Source organism: Hyperolius riggenbachi, chromosome 9 (assembly GCF_040937935.1).
Source record: "Hyperolius riggenbachi isolate aHypRig1 chromosome 9, aHypRig1.pri, whole genome shotgun sequence".
Lineage (NCBI taxonomy): Eukaryota > Metazoa > Chordata > Amphibia > Anura > Hyperoliidae > Hyperolius > Hyperolius riggenbachi.
Window position 1 is genome coordinate 52,180,637 of NC_090654.1, and position 19,975 is coordinate 52,200,611.

A 19,975-nucleotide genomic window follows, 5' to 3' on the forward strand; every position below is an offset into this window, starting at 1 on the left:
GAACCGCCTATAAAATCACTTAAAAAAAAGCGCTGAGCGTTTGCGATTACGCTAGTGCTTTTTGGTGTGCACTGGCCCTCACACACGCTAGATAAAACACAGCCAAGGCAGCAGATAATGACCGCCTTTGCTGAGAATCTAAAATGCGTACAGCAGCTTCCAATGCCACCCAACGCCTCAGGCAGCAATCAGCAGAAGGATTGGGCCGATCACTGGGCGAAAGCATTGTTCTCCCCACTCACCCTCGGCAGCCACGGGACGTCATGCTAATGCTGCTCCATCAGCCCTCCACCAGGAGGGTAACTAGACTTAATAGGGTCCCCCTGCAAAAATAATAGCATTGGTCCCTGAACCCCATGAGTGTCATGTGATCGAGAGCCAGAGAATGGCAGCAGGGAGTGTTTTGCTGTGAATCAGCATCTAAAAGCAGTAAAAAAAAAAAAAAATTACAGACGCTCCTGTTACTCACTCCTGTGCATGACGGAGGATGTGGCAGGGACGTTTTGTGAGCAAAGGGGAGGTTTTCTTGCTAATTGGTTGCACTTGTGGTTGGGGAGAGGGAGGAGCAGGGGCCCCCAAAGCCTCTGGCCCCCCCTGCGATGGCAGGGGTGATTGCAATGCCCATGCCCTCCACATGGCAACAGAACATGTGGCTAGCGACACGTCTGTACAGCCTCGGCCTGCAATGTCGCCAGAGGGATCGGGGGAGACTCGTTTACGTATTAAGGCCCAGTCCACAGGGACGCTCTGTCGGCAAACCCTGCACTCGATCCTATCGCTTCCTATTGTCTCGTTTCATCCTGAGCGCTTCGTGTAGTGTCCAGGGTCACGCAAGTGCCGTGCTTCCGTGCTCCTCTGCGGGGGTCAAAAGCATTGCCGGAAGATGCCAAATGAGTAAGATGCAGCGTGACGCCCGTCTGAACGAGCTCTAAAAAGGGAAGTAGCATATAAAAAATGTAAGGAGCACACATATACACATCTACATTAGAGGTAGAATGTAGTTAAAGGAGATTTTGGCTATTAACAGTGTTGCTCAGTGTGATTAAAGAATGTTAACACCCTTTCTTTACTTCTTTGGGTGGAAGAAGGGGAGCATAATTAAATACCATGTGAGGCCATTGTTACTGTCCATTTTCCTACCCACGGCAGTTTCTAGGCTAAATTGCACCCAGGGCAAGGGTGTTAAAATTGTGCCCCCACCCTCGGTGGACTTGCAAACCCTTACTCTTTAGGGACAGTCACACAGCCACAGGTCACAAGTAGATCTGCCTACTTACTAGTGACCAGCCGCTCATCCAGGAGGAAGCAGGAACCGGGGAAACACACAGGCGAAGAGAGCCCCGGGCAAGCAGACTCCTCCATGGGTGCCGCGCACTGACAGCCTGCAGTACCGCTACAGGACATCAGCTGTCATCATGCGGTGGTGACGTGATGATGCCTTGATGTCGAAAGCAGGATGCCCAGGAGGAGTCAAAGAAGGTGATCGTGTTGGTGTTCTTTTGTCTTCCATTTGGCGGCACTGCGCGTCACCAGCTTCCTACCGCCTAGTGTTTATGTCCTTCTGCCTGAGCCCCCCTTCTTCTAATTGCCCGTCTGTACCCAGATCGGTCACCATGCCCAAGAGACGGCCCCTACCCAAGGTACTTCTGTGGGCCCAGTTGCTTTATTACCTAAATTTAATATATTCCTACAAATTATCCACTAGCCACACCATGATGTTTGTAACATAATATTGGTTTCACTGCCCTCTAGTGTATCCTCCATAGGAAAATATACTGTATATAAGAAACAGTCAACGATTAAACCCCTTCTCACCCTATCATAACCTAAAAATAGGATTTGAGTGAATTTTACTTCAAATAATGGATACATCCCTTTACAAGCGGATGGCATAGAAGCCCCAGACTTCTCTCACCACTTCACTGCCAAGTTCTGCACCTCTCCATTCTTGTCCTCTAGCAGCTTCAAAAGCATCTTCACCACCTTCCGCTCACTGTCCTCATCCAGCTTGATCGAGTCCTTCTGCAGCTCTATCATGAGGTCATTGGTGGCCATGAACCTATAAAAACATATTACAAATGTATACACTTTGTATAGTGCTGTACTTTTAAAGGCCAACTCCAACCACAGAGTTAGACATAGCATTTCATAGCTTAGCAAGTACCAGGATGGTGAACATGGGTTCACAAACCCGACAGCCACTTTTCAGCACACTGGCACCTCTAGGCTTGTGCCTACCGAGCCTAATGCCCTGATAGCCATCCTATATCTGAGTGAGCAGAGTAGCAGAGTGCCCAAGTGTTATTCTTTCTGAGCCAAATGAGACTCCTGACACTAAAACTTGTAGTCATGTAATGCAGGGCAAGACTGCTGCTTGTCAACATCATCATGTTGTTCCCGGAACAATAGGATGGGGCATAGACAAAATGGTTTGAGGAGATCACAGACTGAACATCTGGAGTCTTCTGCTGCAGAAAATGGTTTAAAAGTGGTGCATTCAATATCTGTTAACATACCAGTGCCTATAACCAGATCCTCCTCATTGAGGTTGAAAATGTGATCCCCACAAACAGATACTGATAGCAGGTATCTTCAGTATTGAATAAAACAAACATTAATTGGCTAGGTGCTTAAATTTGGCTTGACTGTTTAATAAGTCCAACGGCATTCAAGAGATTTAAAAGCAAGGTTAAAAATTAAGAATAAAACTCACAACCGATCTACCTCACAGCAAGAAAGCGCTCTATGTAAAATCCTTAAAAGACGAAAAAGATTGTGCCACTTGATTCCAACCCGACCGGTTTTGCACACTGGCAACCTCAGGGACCCCAAGAGTGCTTCCTTGATGTGAGGTATCTGGTAACACGGAACCCCCAGATGTGAGTTTTATACTTTATTTTTATCCTTGGTTTTATATCTCTTGATTGCCTTTGGGCTCATTAAATGAACACTCAATTAAAACAACTTTTTTTTTAGGTTGTATGTTAGGGCACACATTACCACAAGTACTAGGAGTATGTTATGCTATGCAGTGAGCTCTGCACCAGACTAGGGCAGCAACAGAGGGCGTGATGACAATTCCTGAGCTAGAGAAGTTTATACGATGTGGTTTATGTAACTTTATCCTGATGGACTTTGGCAGAGCATTTACCCAACAGTCTGGGAACAGCTGTGAATAGCTATTAGGAGCAACATGCTTGGACTTTACAGTCTTTCAAAAGTAGAGCTGTGGGCCAGGATTCTGAACACATGGGTTCTAATGGGTACTGACCGTCTGTGATGCGGACATTAGAGTGCAAGCTCCTCTATGATACAGACTGATGTGAACGGCTCTATCTATTGTCTGAAGCACAATGCAATATATTCCTAAACATTCCGATTCCATCTCATGTCTGATCTCAGTAGACATCTCAGTGACAGGTGACTTCCTATTGGCTGCTCTTTGTCTAACCACACACCATGGCTGCTCACACGACAGCACAATCAGCACTGCTTACCTGAAGTCCTTGTCACTGGATGTCATTTTCTCCAGCAGGCTGGAGATGTGATAGGAGACGTTGCTCATGGCGACGGCAGGGGCGCAACCACACTAAACAGGAGGAGGGAGGCCCCGGTGAGAAGACAGAAGATCCTTGTGACCCCCAGACAGAGACGATATGGAGGCAGCAGTGACATGCAACAGGGGGGAGGTGGAGGGCTACGGCTGCTGTCCCGTCTTTAGAAGTCGCTGGAAAACCTGACACAGCTCTGTATGGATATAAATAGAGCGTGAGTGTCCCAGGAAAGACCTCTGCTGGTCAGACACTTGCAATACATCCAGCATAAGAACAACTCATGCTATACTGTACATCTCTGGTATCTGAGAAGTTAAATAAAGTTTATTGGATTTACAGGAAATGTGCAATAATTGTTTAAACAAAATTAGGCAGAAAAATAAATTAAATCAATATTTAGTAGACCCTCCTTTTTGCAGAAATTAAAGCCTCTAAACGCTTCCTGTAGGTTCCAATGAAAGTCTGGATTCTGGTTGAAGGTATTTTGGACCATTCTTCTTTATAAAATATCTCTAGTTCATTCAGGTTTGATGGCTTCCGAGCATGGACAGCTCTCTTAACTCACACCACAGATTTTCAATTATATTCAAATCTGGGGACTGAGATGGCCATTCCAGAATGTTGTACTTGTTCCTATGCATAAATGCCTTAGTGGATTTTGAGCAGTGTTTAGGGTCGTTGTCTTGTTGAAAGATCCAGCCCTGGTGCAGCTTCAGCTATGTCACTGATTCCTGGACATTGGTCTCTAGAATCTGCTGATACTGAGTGGATTCCATGCGTCCCTCAACTTTGACAAGATTCCCAGTCCCTGCACTAGCCCCACAGCATGTTTTTCTTGGAATGCTGAGTTATTTTTCCTCCATGCATAATGCCCCTTGTTATGCCTAAATAACTCAATTTTAGTTTCATCAGTCCACAGCACCTTTTTCCAAAATTAATCTGGCTTGTCCAAATGTGCTTTAGCATATCTCAAGCGGCTCTGTTTGTGCTGTGGGCAGAGAAAAGGCTTCCTCTTGCATACAGCATCTCCTTGTGTAAAGTGTGCCGAATGGTTGAACGATGCACAGTGACTCCATCTGCAGCAAGATGATGTTGTAGGTCTTTAGTGCTGGTCTGTGGGTTGACTCTGACCGTTCTCACCATTCGTTGCATCTGTGTATCCAAAAATTTTCTTGGTCTGCGACTTCGAGCCTTAACTTGAACTGTGCCTGTGGTCTTCCATTTCCTCAACATGTTCCTAACTGTGGAAACAGAAAGCTGAAATCTCTGAGACAGCTTTCTGTATCCTTCCCTTAAACCATGATGGTGAACAATCTTTGTCTTCAGGTCATTTGAGAGTTATTTTGAGACCCCCATGTTGCTACTCTTCAGAGAAAATTAAAAAAGAGGAGGGAAACTTACAATTGACTCCCTTAAATACTCTTTCCTATAATTAGATTCACCTGTGTATGTAGGTCAGGGGTCACTGAGCTTAACAAGCCAATTTGAGTTCCGATAATTAGTTCTAAAGGTTTTGCAATCAATAAAATAACATTTTATGCACCTGCCTAAATTTTGTTTAAACGATTATTGCGCACTTTCTGTAAATCCAATAAGCTTCATTTCACTTCTCAAAGATCACTGTGTGCGTCTCCTATATGATATATTTAACTGACATTTTTTTTTATCGTAACAACCAACGATTTATACAGGAAAACCATGACTATTAAAAAGGTTGCCCAAACTTTCGCATCCCACTGTACATTACCTGTCCGCAACCTCCACTGGCTCTGGCCACTCTCCGTTCTCCATACACGCGCGCCTCTTGGTTGCCTAGTTACGTGGCCGCTTGTCTGACATTACACGTGTACTTGGCAACCACCTGGGGCGCACATGTATGGAGAACAGAGTGCGTCTGGAGCCAGCAGAGGCCGCGGACAGGTATCACTTGACAATCCAAAGGTGGCCCTGAGCTCCTGTCGCTTTCAAGCCTGGTCAGGCGTAAACAGCCAGTGCACAATCTTCCTGTAGTTCTCCACTCCACACAGGACATACATTATTTGGTAAAGAAGGAGGCACTCAATTGGCTTGCGTTTATCAAATCTCAGCAATACACAACATGTTTTGGGGTGATCCCCTTCATCAGGAGTACATGCATCAAATACCACACAGTGAATATATACAACAGTTGAGAGTACCACACCCAATCTCGGTCAACCTCCAAATGGTCAGCTGACCAATGACCTCATCTAATTAGTCCAAATTTCCATTAACCAGTTCAGCCTATCTGGACGAGTATTCTCATCCAGATAGACGCCGCTTAAGTCTATCTGGACGCATATCCGTGTCCAGTGTTTAAAGGGATACTTAAGTCAAAAAAAAAAAATAATAATTTTACTCACCTGGGGCATCCCTCAGCCCACTGAAACTGTATGGTGCCCTCGCAGCCTCGCTCCGATCCACCTGTCCCCGCCGGCGGCTACTTCCGGGTTCGGCGACAGCCGCTGACAGGCTGGGAACGCGAGTGATTCCCCGCGTTCCCAGCCGCTATATCACCCTCTTTGTTGCTATACCGTATAACATATACGCTTTTGCTGCATAGAGGGTGATATAATGGCTGGGAACGCGGAGAATCACTCGCGTTCCCAGCCTGTCAGCGGCTGTCGCCGAACCCGGAAGTAGCCGCCGGCGGGGACAGGAGGATCGGAGCGAGGCTGCGAGGGCACCATACAGCTTCAGGGGGCTGAGGGATGCCCGAGGTGAGTAAAAATCATTTTTTATTTTTGACTTATGTATCCCTTTAAGCAGCGGTGCTTGTGCGGGGCCGCAGCCCTTCGCACCCCGGCTGTTTTCCGTGTCGGCGGTTGGGGAAAGGAAGCACGGCTTCCCCGTACCAATCACAGTGCCTGTGATGAATGGACAGGACCCTGTTCAGGGGCCAAGAAGATGTTTAAAAAAAAAAAAAAAAAACTAAAACAACAAACAGTAAAAAAAAATAAAAAATCCATAGTTTCCTTAGGGACTTAGCTTTTTTTTTTTTTATTATGTATGCCATGATGATTTATTTCTGTTATTTTAGTACATAAGGGCTTACAATTGACAGGGCACAAAAAAAAAAAAAAAACTAAACAGAAAAAAATACACCTTTATTTCCAAATAATATATTGGCGCTATACATTGTGCTACGAACATAATTTAAATGTTGTGCTAGCTGGGACTAATGGCAGATAAAATGGGTGGGTTTTATTTATAGTAGCATTGCTTATTTTAAAACTATAGGGGATGGAATTGGAGAAATAATGTATTTTTTAAGGGGGGGGAGAGATTTGCATATATAATGCAAAGAAAATAAAGTAATTAATAAAAACAAGTATCGTCCACAGAAAGCTTAATTTGTGGCGAAAAGATAAACAAGATATAGATCATTTACGTGTGATGAGTAGTGATAAAGTTATTGGCGAATGAATGGGAGGAGTGCTGACAGGGGAAAATTGCTTCCGTCCTTGAGGTATAGGCATCCAGCCATAGGTGCCCCAGTATAGGTTAGAGAGGTACAGGTGCCCCCAGTGTAGGTAGCGAGCTATAGGTGCTCCAGTATAGATAGCCAGGTACAGGTGGTGCCCCAGTGTGGGTAGTGAGCTATAGGTACACCAGTATAGATAGCCAGGTACAGGTGGTGCCCCAGTGTGGGTAGTGAGCTATAGGTACACCAGTATAGATAGCCAGGTACAGGTGGTGCCCCAGTGTAGGTAGCAAATTATAGGTGCTGCAGTATAGATAGCCAAGTACAGGTGGTGCCCCATTTTAGGTAGCAAGCTATAAAAGTGCTCCAGTATACATAGCCAGGTGGTGCCCCAGTGTAGGTAGCGAGCTATATGTGCTCCAGTACAGATAGCCAGGTGGTGCCCCAGTGTAGGTAGCGAGCTATAAGTGCTCCAGGATCGCGAGGTGGTGCCCCAGTGTAGGTAGTGAGCTATAAGTGCTCCAGTATAGATAGCCAGGTGCCCCAGTGTAGGTAGTGAGCTATAGGCGCTCCAGTATAGATAGCCAGGTGGTGCCCCAGTGTAGGTAGTGAGCTATAGGCGCTCCAGTATAGATAGCCAAGTGGTGCCCCAGTGTAGGTAGCAAGCTATAGGTGGTCCAGGATCGCCAGGTGGTGCCCCAGTGTAGGTAGCGAGCTATAGGTGGTCCAGGATCGCCAGGTGGTGCCCCAGTGTAGGTAGCTAGCTATAGGTGGCCCACGATCGCCAGGTGGTGCCCCAGTGTAGGTAGCGAGCTATAGGTGGCCCAGGATTGCCAGGTGGTGCACCAGTGTAGGTAGCGAGCTATAGGTGCTCCAGGATCACCAGGTGGTGCCCCAGTGTAGGTAGCAAGCTATAGGTGCTCCAGGATCACCAGGTGGTGCCCCAGTGTAGGTAGCGAGCTATAGGTGCTCCAATATATATAGCCAGGTGGTTTCCCAGCATAGGTAGCGAGCTATAGGTAGTCCAGGATCGCCAGGTGGTGCCGCAGTGTAGGTAGCGAGCTATAGGTGGTTCAGGATCGCCAGGTGGTGCCCCAGTGTAGGTAGCAAGCTATAGGTGCTCCAGTATAGCCAGGTGGTGCCTCAGGTAGGTAGTGAGCTATAGGTGCTGCAGTATAGATAGCCAGGTGGTGCCTCAGGTAGGTAGTGAGCTATAGGTGCTGCAGTATAGATAGCCAGGTGGTGCCTCAGGTAGGAAGTGAGCTATAGGTGCTGCAGTATAGATAGCCAAGTACAGGTGGTACCCCAATGTAGGTAGAGAGCGCTATGTGCTTCAGTACAGATAGCCTGGTGGTGCCCCAGAGTAGATAGCGATCTATAGGTGCTCCAGTATAGATAGCCTGGTGGTGCCCCAGAGTAGATAGCGATCTATAGGTGCTCCAGTATAGATAGCCTGGTGGTGCCCCAGAGTAGGTAGCGAGCTATAGGTGCTCCAGTATAGATAGCCAGGTACAGGTGGTGCCCCAGTGTGGGTAGTGAGCTATAGGTACACCAGTATAGATAGCCAGGTACAGGTGGTGCCCCAGTGTAGGTAGCAAATTATAGGTGCTGCAGTATAGATAGCCAAGTACAGGTGGTGCCCCATTTTAGGTAGCAAGCTATAAAAGTGCTCCAGTATACATAGCCAGGTGGTGCCCCAGTGTAGGTAGCGAGCTATATGTGCTCCAGTACAGATAGCCAGGTGGTGCCCCAGTGTAGGTAGCGAGCTATAAGTGCTCCAGGATCGCGAGGTGGTGCCTGAGTGTAGGTAGTGAGCTATAAGTGCTCCAGTATAGATAGCCAGGTGCCCCAGTGTAGGTAGTGAGCTATAGGCGCTCCAGTATAGATAGCCAAGTGGTGCCCCAGTGTACAGTGTTCTCCCCAGGCTCTTTTAGCCGGGTGCTCCACCCGGCTAGATTTTGTGACCACCCGGCTGTCATCGGCTCACCTCTTCAGCTCCTCCTATGCTGTAAGCACAGTTGCCCTGCATTTTCAACTTGCCCCACCCGGCTACTATTTCATGCCACCCGGCTGGAAAAAAATTCTGGGGAGAACACTGGTGTAGGTAGCAAGCTATAGGTGGTCCAGGATCGCCAGGTGGTGCCCCAGTGTAGGTAGCGAGCTATAGGTGGTCCAGGATCGCCAGGTGGTGCCCCAGTGTAGGTAGCTAGCTATAGGTGGCCCACGATCGCCAGTTGGTGCCCCAGTGTAGGTAGCGAGCTATAGGTGGCCCAGGATCGCCAGGTGGTGCACCAGTGTAGGTAGCGAGCTATAGGTGCTCCAGGATCACCAGGTGGTGCCCCAGTGTAGGTAGCGAGCTATAGGTGCTCCAGGATCACCAGGTGGTGCCCCAGTGTAGGTAGCGAGCTATAGGTGCTCCAATATATATAGCCAGGTGGTTCCCCAGCATAGGTAGCGAGCTATAGGTGGTCCAGGATCGCCAGGTGGTGCCGCAGTGTAGGTAGCGAGCTATAGGTGGTTCAGGATCGCCAGGTGGTGCCCCAGTGTAGGTAGCAAGCTATAGGTGCTCCAGTATAGATAGCCAGGTGGTGCCTCAGGTAGGTAGTGAGCTATAGGTGCTGCAGTATAGATAGCCAGGTGGTGCCTCAGGTAGGTAGTGAGCTATAGGTGCTGCAGTATAGATAGCCAAGTACAGGTGGTACCCCAATGTAGGTAGAGAGCGCTATGTGCTTCAGTACAGATAGCCTGGTGGTGCCCCAGAGTAGATAGCGATCTATAGGTGCTTCAGTATAGATAGCCTGGTGGTGCCCCAGAGTAGATAGTGATCTATAGGTGCTCCAGTATAGATAGCCTGGTGGTGCCCCAGAGTAGGTAGCGAGCTATAGGTGCTCCAGCATACATAGCCAGGTGGTACCCCAGTATAGTCACATAAATACATAGTCCCGTTTCCACGTGAACTCCTCTTGCTGGGCTCTCCTTCTCTCTCAGAGCTCTAGTCTTCTCACCGCCCGGCCGCGTCCTCCCGCTTTGGTTACTTCCGGCGGCACCTCTGACACCATGAGAGGTGCCATCGGGTAACCATGGAGAAAGAACGTAGCCAGAAGACTAGAGTGAAGCGAGAGGAGGAGAGCCCGGCGAGAGGAGTCCATGCGGGTACAGGGCTATGTAAGCTACTGCTCCCCTTGCCGCGGACAAAGCCTGCCACTTCTCTCCTGGGGGCGAGATCCGCCATTTTATCTGCGGCCCCTGGGGGACCCCTTGACAGGTGGTCATGTACTCCCAGGGGCCCGGACCCCAAGTTGAGAAACACTGTTTCAAACTAAACATTTTGTTCATACCCTTTGGTTTAACAGTTTCTAGTCTCCTCATCTACCTTGCTTAATTTTGTAAAAGGACCCTGTCTCTATCTCCCCCTCGTTGCAACAGTGGTACATGGTCCATTCCAAGCCAGCGTAATTGCAATGCCCTGTGGCCATGCTCATAAAAATGCTTGGCCACAGGAGTGTCGTAAGACCGAGATTGGGTGTGGTACACTCAACTGTTGTATATATTCACTATGTGGTATTTGATGCATGTACACCTGATGAAGGGGGTCCCTCCCGAAACATGTTGTGTATTGCTGAGATTTGATAAACGAAAGTTTAAAAGCCAATTGAGTGCCTCCTACTTTACCAAATAATTGTATACAATGAACAGAGTCGCCAAAAGTATAAGATTAGATTAAATGAGCTTAAAAACCAACTTAAATGGCAAAATTGAAGGAGGAAGTGGTGGTCTTTCCTCCCTCAAGCAGACACGACAACGACTGCGATTCAGACAGTCAAACACATTTATTAGGAACTCCAAAAAGAAATGCAACGCGTTTCGCAGGTTCAACCCCACTTCATCAGGCAATATAGGGAGGAGTATCAAACAATCTGCACAAGGATTCAAATTAAGCGCCTCAGACAGAGGCGCTTAATTTGAATCCCTGTGCAGATTGTTTGATTTCTTTGAGGCGTTTCATTTCTTTGAGGGGTTTTTGGTCTACTTCTCTGTGTCAGATAGCTCCTATTTAAGTGATTTCTTGATTGAAACAGGTGTGGTAGTAATCAGGGCCTGGGGGTGACTACAGAAATTGAACTCAGGTGTGATAAACCACAGTTAAGTTATTTTTTAACAAGTAAGGCAATCACTTTTTCACACAGGGCCATGTAGGTTTTGAGGTTTTTTTCCTCACTAAATAATAAAAATCATCATTTAAAACTGCATTTTGTGTTCAATTATGTTATCTTTGACTAATAGTTAACGGTTTTTGATGAGCAGAAACATTTAAGTGTGACAAACATGCAAAAGAATAAGAAATCAGGAAGGGGGCAAATAGTTTTTCACACCACTGTATATATATTTTTGTGTGTATGTACCACCATCCCCTCAAAACGCCTTGAATGATTTCAACAAAACTTGGTATACACATCATTACTGCCTGGTAATATATTTTCTGGGGGTCTCAAGCCCCCCCCCCTCCCCCCCCCACGCACCTGGGCCAAACCACAAACAGCCAGTCAGGTTTCACCCATGGACTTCAATGGGAGAATTTAGAAGGCTTGTCATTCTCACAGTAATAGAGCCTGAGTCCCCAATCTTAGGAGTTTGTCACTTAGTGACCAAGGGCAAAAATTCAGGGAAAGTGGGCGGAGCATATAACAGCCAATGAAAAATTAAAATGGGAAAATGTACACTGCAGCCATTCTGAACCCACTAGAGCGATTTTTTGAGCGTTTAGGGAGCGCTTTAAATCACTAGCGATTTCCCTAAATGCTCTGCCAATGTTGATAAATGTAACAAATTCCACTGTAGTGATTGCGATTAGCAAAATTGCAATCGCAGAACATGCAGCATTTTAGTTGCGTTTGCGCTTCAATGTAAAGTATTGAAGCGCTGGCAAATCACTCATGAATCGCTACACATGGCGATTTGAGTGCGATTTTAAATTACTATAAAAAAAAAGTAAAAAAATGACACATTGAAAGGACCAATCAGAATTAAAAAAATCGCTAATCGCTACACAATCGCTGACAAAAAGCTTTCACTTTTTAAAATCGATCCCCAAGGCGCCGGAAAACGCTCATGAAATTGCTTAGAAAACGCTAGCGATTTGTAGTGGGTTCCAGGCCTTAAAGGGACACTTGAGTAAAACGCATTTTTTTTGTTTGACTTACCTAGGGCTTCCAATAGCCCCCTGAAGCTGTCCGGTATCCTCGCCGTCTCCCTCCGATCCTCCTGGCCCCGCCGGCAGCCACTTCCTGTTTCGGTGACAGGAGCTGACAGGCTGGGGACGCGAGTGATTAGCACCCTCTATGCTGCTATATGGTATATGATATATGCTATAGCAGCATAGATGGCGCTATTGTGGCCAGGAACGCGAAGAATCACTCGCGTCCCCAGCCTGTCAGCTCCTGTCACCGAAACAGGAAGTGGCTGCCGGCGGGGCCAGGAGGATCAGAGGGAGACGGCGAGGGCACCGGACAGCTGCAGGGGGCTATTGGAAGCCCCAGGTGAGTAAAACTCACTTTTTTTGTTTGACTTAAGTGTCCCTTTAAGGTGCATACACACGCACTACAGCAGCAAACGCTGGGCGGGTTTTCAGCAGACTGTAGTGCGTGCGTACGCACTGTCGGCGGACTGATAAGGCTGTTTCTGAACGAGCCGCCGGGCGGGGACACAGAGGCATGTCATTAGGCAGAGAACATGGCTCTGTGTCCCATCTGCCCCACTAAGATCCACCTCGGGTTCTCTTAAAGGGGTTAAGCGCCCGATAACCCCCCAGCTACGCACCTGTCTCAAACGTGGCAAAAGTTTAACCACCCGGGATTATTAGTCAGGAAAGTAGGTGGAGCCTACAACAGCCAAATTCACCTATTGATTTTCAAAGGGAATATTTAAATTGCTGCCATTTTTACACTGATAATGGCAGAGGTCTTAAACCTGATAGTCATTAGTTGACTGGTATTCAAATTCAGAAAAGAGGGCAGAGCCACAAACAGCCAAACAGATTTGTTTGATAAACTGCTTCCATTCTCACATTATTGATGCCAAGGACCCTAAGGCCTCCTTTCCATGGACCGCTGATAGGCAGTGAAATGCCTCTCAAACTCTTTCAACTGCTCACTGCTGCCTAGTAACTGCTTGTTGCTGCATGATAACTGCTTACTTCTGCCTGGTAACTGCTTGCTGAGCACACAGCTCAACAGTCCGTGGAAAGGAGGCCTTAAGCTCACAAAATTGAGTGACCATGTGTCAAGGTTAGAAAAAGTGGCCAGACCCAACACCAACCAAATACATACCCGAACAACGCTGAGTCTTCAGCTAGATCTAAATAATAGTAGCAATAATAATAAACTGCGGTTTGTGATGCAGGAACTGGCCAGTAGGGATGATCACAGATATGCAAATTGTTCCAAGTTGATGCAAATTTTTATGTAAATATATGCAGCTTTAAAATGGACCAATCAATTTAAACCTGGGTTTAAATTGATTGGCCAATTTTCAAGCTGCAACATTTGCATACACATTTGCATAGTTTCAGAACAATTTACATCTCATTGATCATCCCTACTGGCCAGTGTCTGGACCTTCCTTGGATATGTACTTTAAGGCCTCCTTTCCACGGACTGTTGAACTGTGTGCTCAGCAAGCAGTGAGCAGTTATCAGGCAGCAACAAGCAGTTACCAGGCAGCAGTGAGCAGCTGTGAAAGTTTAACGGCCCATTCACACTTGAAAGGTTTTGCGGGAGTGATTTTTCCACGATTTCTCACGGAAAAAAATCACTGGACATTGCAGCGATTTCTCCGCGATCGTGTTTAGCGCTTCTATAGAACTGAAACGCGATTGCCGGGAAATCGCCTGAAAATGGTGCAGGCTACGCGTTTGTGTTTCGTGTTTTTGGGCGACTTGCGGCGATTACCACAAATTGCCCAAGTAAAAACGGGCCCATAGGGTTTTATTACACTAGCGCTTTCAAAAGCGCTAGTGTTTGAGCGTTTTGACGAAATCGACGGCAAAACGCTCAAGTGTGAATGGGCCCTAAGAGACATTACACTGCCTATCAACAGTCCGTGGAAAAGAGGCCTAAAAGTGATTTAGTTGGCATCAGGCACGTAGCTGGGGATAAAGATTACTAGATGACCAAGGAATACTATGAGGATAACCCACTAGACATCCAGGAAACGGAGCAGTGCTTTTCAGCGCTGCTAGATTTGGGCGCAGCCGGCGCCTCCATAGACTTCAATAGGAATCATTCCTATTGAAGTGCTCAGTGAGTAACGTCGGCTCCGTCAGAAGACAGAGCCGAAGTTGCGTAAAAACATAATAATTCGGCCTCCAGCAATCGCTGGAAGCCGAATTATTTCATTCCCCCACTATCCATGGTGGCCTGGAGGGGGAATAGTAATTAAATCGGCCCGGACTTGTGCAGAAGCAGGATCAGCTATATAACGCTGTATCCTGCGCCCAAGTCTACCGGTGCCGATTTCAAATGTACGCCCAGGAAATACTATGGTGAGTTGGTTGGGGCCATTAGATGGGAACACCATGGTGGGGGAATGAAAGGACCACTAGGCTACCAGGGAACACTGTGGTGGTACCACTAGCCCTCCTGGCGGTTTGCTAAAAAAATCGCCAGGGGGCAGCAAATCTTTTTTTTTAATTTTTTTTTTCATGTAGCGAGACAAAGTCTCGCTACATGATAGCCGCTGCTCAGCGGCATCCCCCCAGCCCCTCCGATCGCCGCCGGCGATCGGCGATCAGGAGATCCCGTTCAAAGAACGGGATCTCCTGGAGGGCTTCCCCCGTCGCCATGGCGACGGGGCGGGATGACGTCACCGACGTCAAAGGGGATTCCTATCCACCCCATAGAGCTGCCTGGCACTGATTGGCCAGGCAGCGCACGGGGTCTGGGGGGGGGGGGGGCGGCTGCGGCGCGACGGATCGGCGGGTAGCGGCGGCGATCGGGCACTGCACGCAGCTAGCAAAGTGCTAGCTGCGTGCAGCAAAAAAAAAATTATTCAAATCGGCCCAGCGGGGCCTGAGCGGTGCCTTCCGGCGGCATAGCCCGAGCTCAGCTCGGGCTTACCGCCAGGAAGGCTAGGCTACCAGCGAATATGGTGTGGGGATGGGGGGGAACACTAGGCTACCAGGGTATACTTTGGGGAGATAAGGAAACTGCCAGACAACCCAGGATCAAGCCACCCAGGCGGGAGCTTTCTGCGTATGCGCAGCTCACAAAGATACGTAATCACGCATGCGCAAAATGCTCCTGGTGCCAGGAGTGCGTTTGAGGAACTTGCGCTGCCTGGACAGCGCATGCACAGTAGTGCACGACCCACCCAATATGCGTACTACACTGGGGCTGACAGCGGATCAACGGAGGAGACTGGAAGGACACTTAGGCTCAACACACACCATACAATCTTGGTTGTTCAATCTTACCACTTTCATATAGTATAAAAGCTTATCCAATCAATCATTCAAGGTATTTTAAATCTGTTGGCCCTTATACTACATAGATTTGGTAAATCTGTACAACCAAGATTGCATGGTGTGTGTTGGTTGCTGGTTTCACACTGCTAACCAGCATTAGCGGTGCGATGTGAGGGTTGCAACGCAACGCCAAAAACAGCCTTCATGGATTTCCATGCTATTCCCCATCTGGCAGCAGGAAGTGAAGCTCTTTAGCACTTACTTCCTGACAGCGAAAAGACAAATTTCGCGAAAGTGCATTGAAAAAATATGCTACTGCGCATCGCAACCCTACCGCCCAAACCTTTAAACCTATACGCAGCATGGTGATGTAGTGTTTAGCGCGCCTGCCTTGCAGCGCTGGGTACCCGGTTTGAATCCCAGCCAGGTCAACATCTGCAAGGATTTTGTATGTTCTCCCCGTATCTGCGTGGGTTTCCTCCCACATCCCAAAAACGTACAGATAAGTTAATTTGCTTCACGATAAATTGGTCGTAGACTACAATACATGCCGTACATGATACATACACAGACATATGACTATGGTAGGGACTAGATTGTGAGCCCCTCTGAGGGACAGTTAGTGACAAGAAAAATATACTCTGTACAGCACTGCGTAATATGTCGGTGCAATATACTAAAATAAATTAAAAAAATATACGAGTCGTCATAGACATACATAACTTCCAGTCTGCCGCAATTCGCTACGCAAGTTGACCGGTAACGTAGGTGTGCGGTGAAAACATCACTTCCGTCGCATCGCGTTGGTATGAAAGGCCCCATAGACTTTCACTGGCATAGCGTCGAGCTGTCATAAAACCAGGCCAACGCAACACCACAGTGTGAAAGGTGCCTAAGGGCGGAGCAGTGCTTTTCGGAGCTGTTAGATTTGGGCGCAGCCATAGACTATAAAGGGAATCAGTCTATAGCGGCGCTCAGTGAGTAACGTCGGCGCTGTCAGAAGACGGAGCCGAAGTTGCTTAAAAACCGCAATAATTCGGCCTACAGCAATCGCTGGAAGCCGAATTATATAATTTCCCCACTATCCATGTTGGCCTGGAGGGGGAAATAGTAATTAATACGGCCCCGACTTGTGCAGAAGCAGGATCAGCCATATATTATTATTATTATTATTTTTTAGTATTTATATAGCGCCGACATATTACGCAGCGCTGTACATTATATATATATATATATCCTGCGCCCATTTCAAATGTACTCCCTGAGGGACCTTAAAGGACAACTAGTGAGAGGGATATGGAGGCTGGCATATTTACTTCCTTTTAAGCAATACCAGTAGCTTGGCAGTCCTGCTGATCCTCTGCCTATAATACTTTTAGCCATAGACCCTGAACAAGCACGCAGAAGATCAGGAGTATCTGGCTTTATTGTCAGATCTGACAAGATTAGCTGCATGCTCGTTTCTGGTGTTACTCAGACACTACTGCAGCCAAACAGATAAGCAAGGCTGCCAGGCAATTGGATTTTTTTTTTAAAAGGAAATAAATATGGCAGCTTCCATCGCCTTCTCACTTCAGTTGTCCTTTAAGTTTAGAAACACAAATAGCAATACAGGTAAAGCTTCAATTAGGCTTTTTTCAGTCAGTATCCCTTTGAGGGAAACACTTCCAGTCCTCACATGGGCAAAATGACGAGTCCAGGGCAGACTGCGCAACGTGTCGCTGGGTGCACAATTCAGCTTCCCCCTCGGCAGGGGACACGCGGCAGAAGCACAGCAGTGACGTCAGTTATCGGCCGGTAGCAGAAGCGGAACTTCTGTCTGACGCTTCTATTCCTGCCCGGAGCGGAAGCAGTGGTGCTCTACCGGAAGTGTCGGCTGTGTGGAACCTGCAGCCGGGAGCTGCCACGTCTGATAGGGGTATAGAAGAGCCTCCAAGATGGTAGGTTAAACTGGGCTACTTACCTAGCCTATACACTTATTACACATCCAACCACCTCTGTATATCTGCAGCATTTCCTCCTACTCCAAATCCCCGCCCTGCTTACTCCATATACTTACTACTGTACACCCCTCCCTGCTTACTCACTCCATATACCTACTGTACACCCCTCCCCACCTACTCCATATTCCTACTGTACACCCCTCCCCACCTACTCCATATACCTACTGTACACCCCTCCCCACCTACTCCATATACCTACTGTACACCCCTCCCCACCTACTCCATATACCTACTGTACACCCCTCCCCACCTACTCCATATACCTACTGTACACCCCTCCCCGCCTTCTCCATATACCTACTGTACACCCCTCCCCGCCTACTCCATATACCTCCTGTACACCCCTCCCCGCCTACTCCATATACCTCCTGTACATCCTTCCCCGACTGCTCCATATATCTACTGTACACCCCTCCCTGCCTACTCCATATACCTACTGTACACCCCTCCCCGCCTACTCCATATACCTACTGTACACCCCTCCCTGCCTTCTCCATATACCTACTGTACACCCCTCCCTGCCTACTCCATATACCTACTGTACACCCCTCCCCACCTACTCCATATACCTACTGTACATCCCTCCCCGCCTTCTCCATATACCTACTGTACACCCCTCCCCGCCTACTCCATATACCTCCTGTACACCCCTCCCCGCCTGCTCCATATACCTCCTGCACACCCATCCCCGCCTTCTCTATATACCTACTGTACACCCCTCCCCGCCTACTCCATATACCTCCTGTACACCCCTCCCCGCCTACTCCATATACCTACTGTACACCCCTCCCCGCCTACTCCATATACCTACTGTACACCCCTCCCCGCCTTCTCTATATACCTACTGTACACCCCTCCCTGCCTACTCCATATACCTCCTGTACACCCATCCCCGCCTGCTCCATATACCTACTGTACACCCCTCTCCAGCTACTCTATATACCTACTGTACACCCCTCCCCGCCTACTCCATATACCTACTGTACACCTCCCCGCCTACTCCATATACCTGCTGTACACCCCTCCCTGCCTGCTCCATATACCTACTGTACACCAATCCATACCTAATCTTTATGCCTACTGGACTTCCACCCCTGCCAACCCTAGTACCTACTGCACACTGTTCTGCATGATTCATATATTTGTACTGTGCATTCTTTCCCCTACCCATACCATTTGCATACTGTACACCCCTCCCCACCTCTATCCCATATACCTACTGTACACCCCTACCCCCACTTATCCCATATACATACCTTACACTCCTAATTCTACACCATAAAGCTGTACATTCCTTCCCTCTCCTGCCAAAAACTGCTCTGCTGTACTCCACTTAACACATCAACCTCATATAGCTAAAGTACAGCCTTTTGGCGTTAGTCTACTTTAGGGGACCCAGCAGGGACCCATGTAGCTAACATGATTGGGTGGATGGCACCCTCTCGGGCTGCTAGGTTTCCAAAAGGTTGTTGTAAATTACGCTCTCCCTGTTTGGCCAATCGCAAAGCTTTGTGCAGTGATTGAAGAACTGTTCCCTATGAGGATTCCTTCTGTGTCCCCTAAAGTAGACTAGTGCCCAGCCTTTCCCCCACTTACCCCATTTTCCTACTCTACACCCTCCCTGGCCGTCATCAATACCTACTCGTTTGTTTGAGTTCATTAATGCCTACTGTACGCCTCTCTGGATATTCCATATACTTGCTGTGTGCTCCTTCCCCCACCCACCCCAAATACGTACCGTACACTCATCTTGTATCTATCCTATATGCTTAGCCCCCTTGGCGTTCTGATTCTTTCCGGATTTTAGGGTCTAAAAGCGGTGCAATTTTTTTGCACTCTTTCAGACCCTAAAACCTGGAAAAAAATCATGCTGCCAGGGAGATCTGCAGCAGCCCAGCAATCACTCACCTCCCTGGCTCCAGCGCTGCAGTTAATCCTCCATCCTCCGGGTGGCGCTGCAACTCTAAAGTGAAATTGCCGGCTGTCGTCATGATGACAGCTGGCGATCTCACCAGCAGGAAGCAGAGCACTGGAGGAGAGGAAAAAAGAATGCCAGCTGACGTCGGGCTCCCCGGGAGGTATGTAGAAACGCTCCCGCTGCGCGCATTGCTCTGCATACAGCCTCCGGCGGCTAGCTGCGGTTTTCCGCTCCGACCATAGCTCGGGATAACCGCCAAAGACATCCGAGGTGAAAATAAACTGAAACATTTTTTTTTTAGATATCCCACAGTTTTTTTTATTTTACATTTAAAACTAGTTTTTAAGTTTTTACTGTTTCATTGTCTCTGCTCAATGAAACCTTAATTGAAGTATGCCAGAGTTCAAATCTATGAATTATTGACCCTATTTATCTCTTTCCAGCTCTCAGAAGCCATTTACTGACAGGAAAGTGTTTTATGGCTGTAATTACTTATCAGTGATGGTTATGCTATTAGGCCTGGTGCACACCAGAGTAGTTTTTCTGAGCGTTTTGAGTTTTTAAATCTGCTGCTAATGTTATCCTATGTGTCTATGC

General features: G+C 47.7%; 2 protein-coding genes across 2 annotated transcripts in view; one reads left to right on the forward strand and one right to left on the reverse strand.

Annotated features, from left to right (window-relative positions):
- LOC137532339 (cullin-associated NEDD8-dissociated protein 1-like) overlaps positions 1-17,256 on the reverse strand; it is a 50,515-nt gene extending 33,259 nt beyond the window's left edge. Inside the window, exons 1-3 of the mRNA XM_068252752.1 lie at positions 17,136-17,256; positions 3,498-3,747; positions 1,916-2,059 (exon numbers count right to left, since the gene is read on the reverse strand). Coding sequence (XP_068108853.1) covers positions 1,916-2,059; positions 3,498-3,565 — 212 coding nt within the window. The 5' untranslated portion in view covers positions 3,566-3,747; positions 17,136-17,256. The remainder of the gene's footprint in view (positions 1-1,915; positions 2,060-3,497; positions 3,748-17,135) is intronic.
- A 35-nt stretch (positions 17,257-17,291) lies between these two features.
- The window catches only part of SEC13 (SEC13 homolog, nuclear pore and COPII coat complex component), a 29,793-nt gene continuing 27,109 nt past the window's right edge, over positions 17,292-19,975 (forward strand). The window contains exon 1 of the mRNA XM_068252753.1: positions 17,292-17,397. Coding sequence (XP_068108854.1) covers positions 17,395-17,397 — 3 coding nt within the window. The 5' untranslated portion in view covers positions 17,292-17,394. The remainder of the gene's footprint in view (positions 17,398-19,975) is intronic.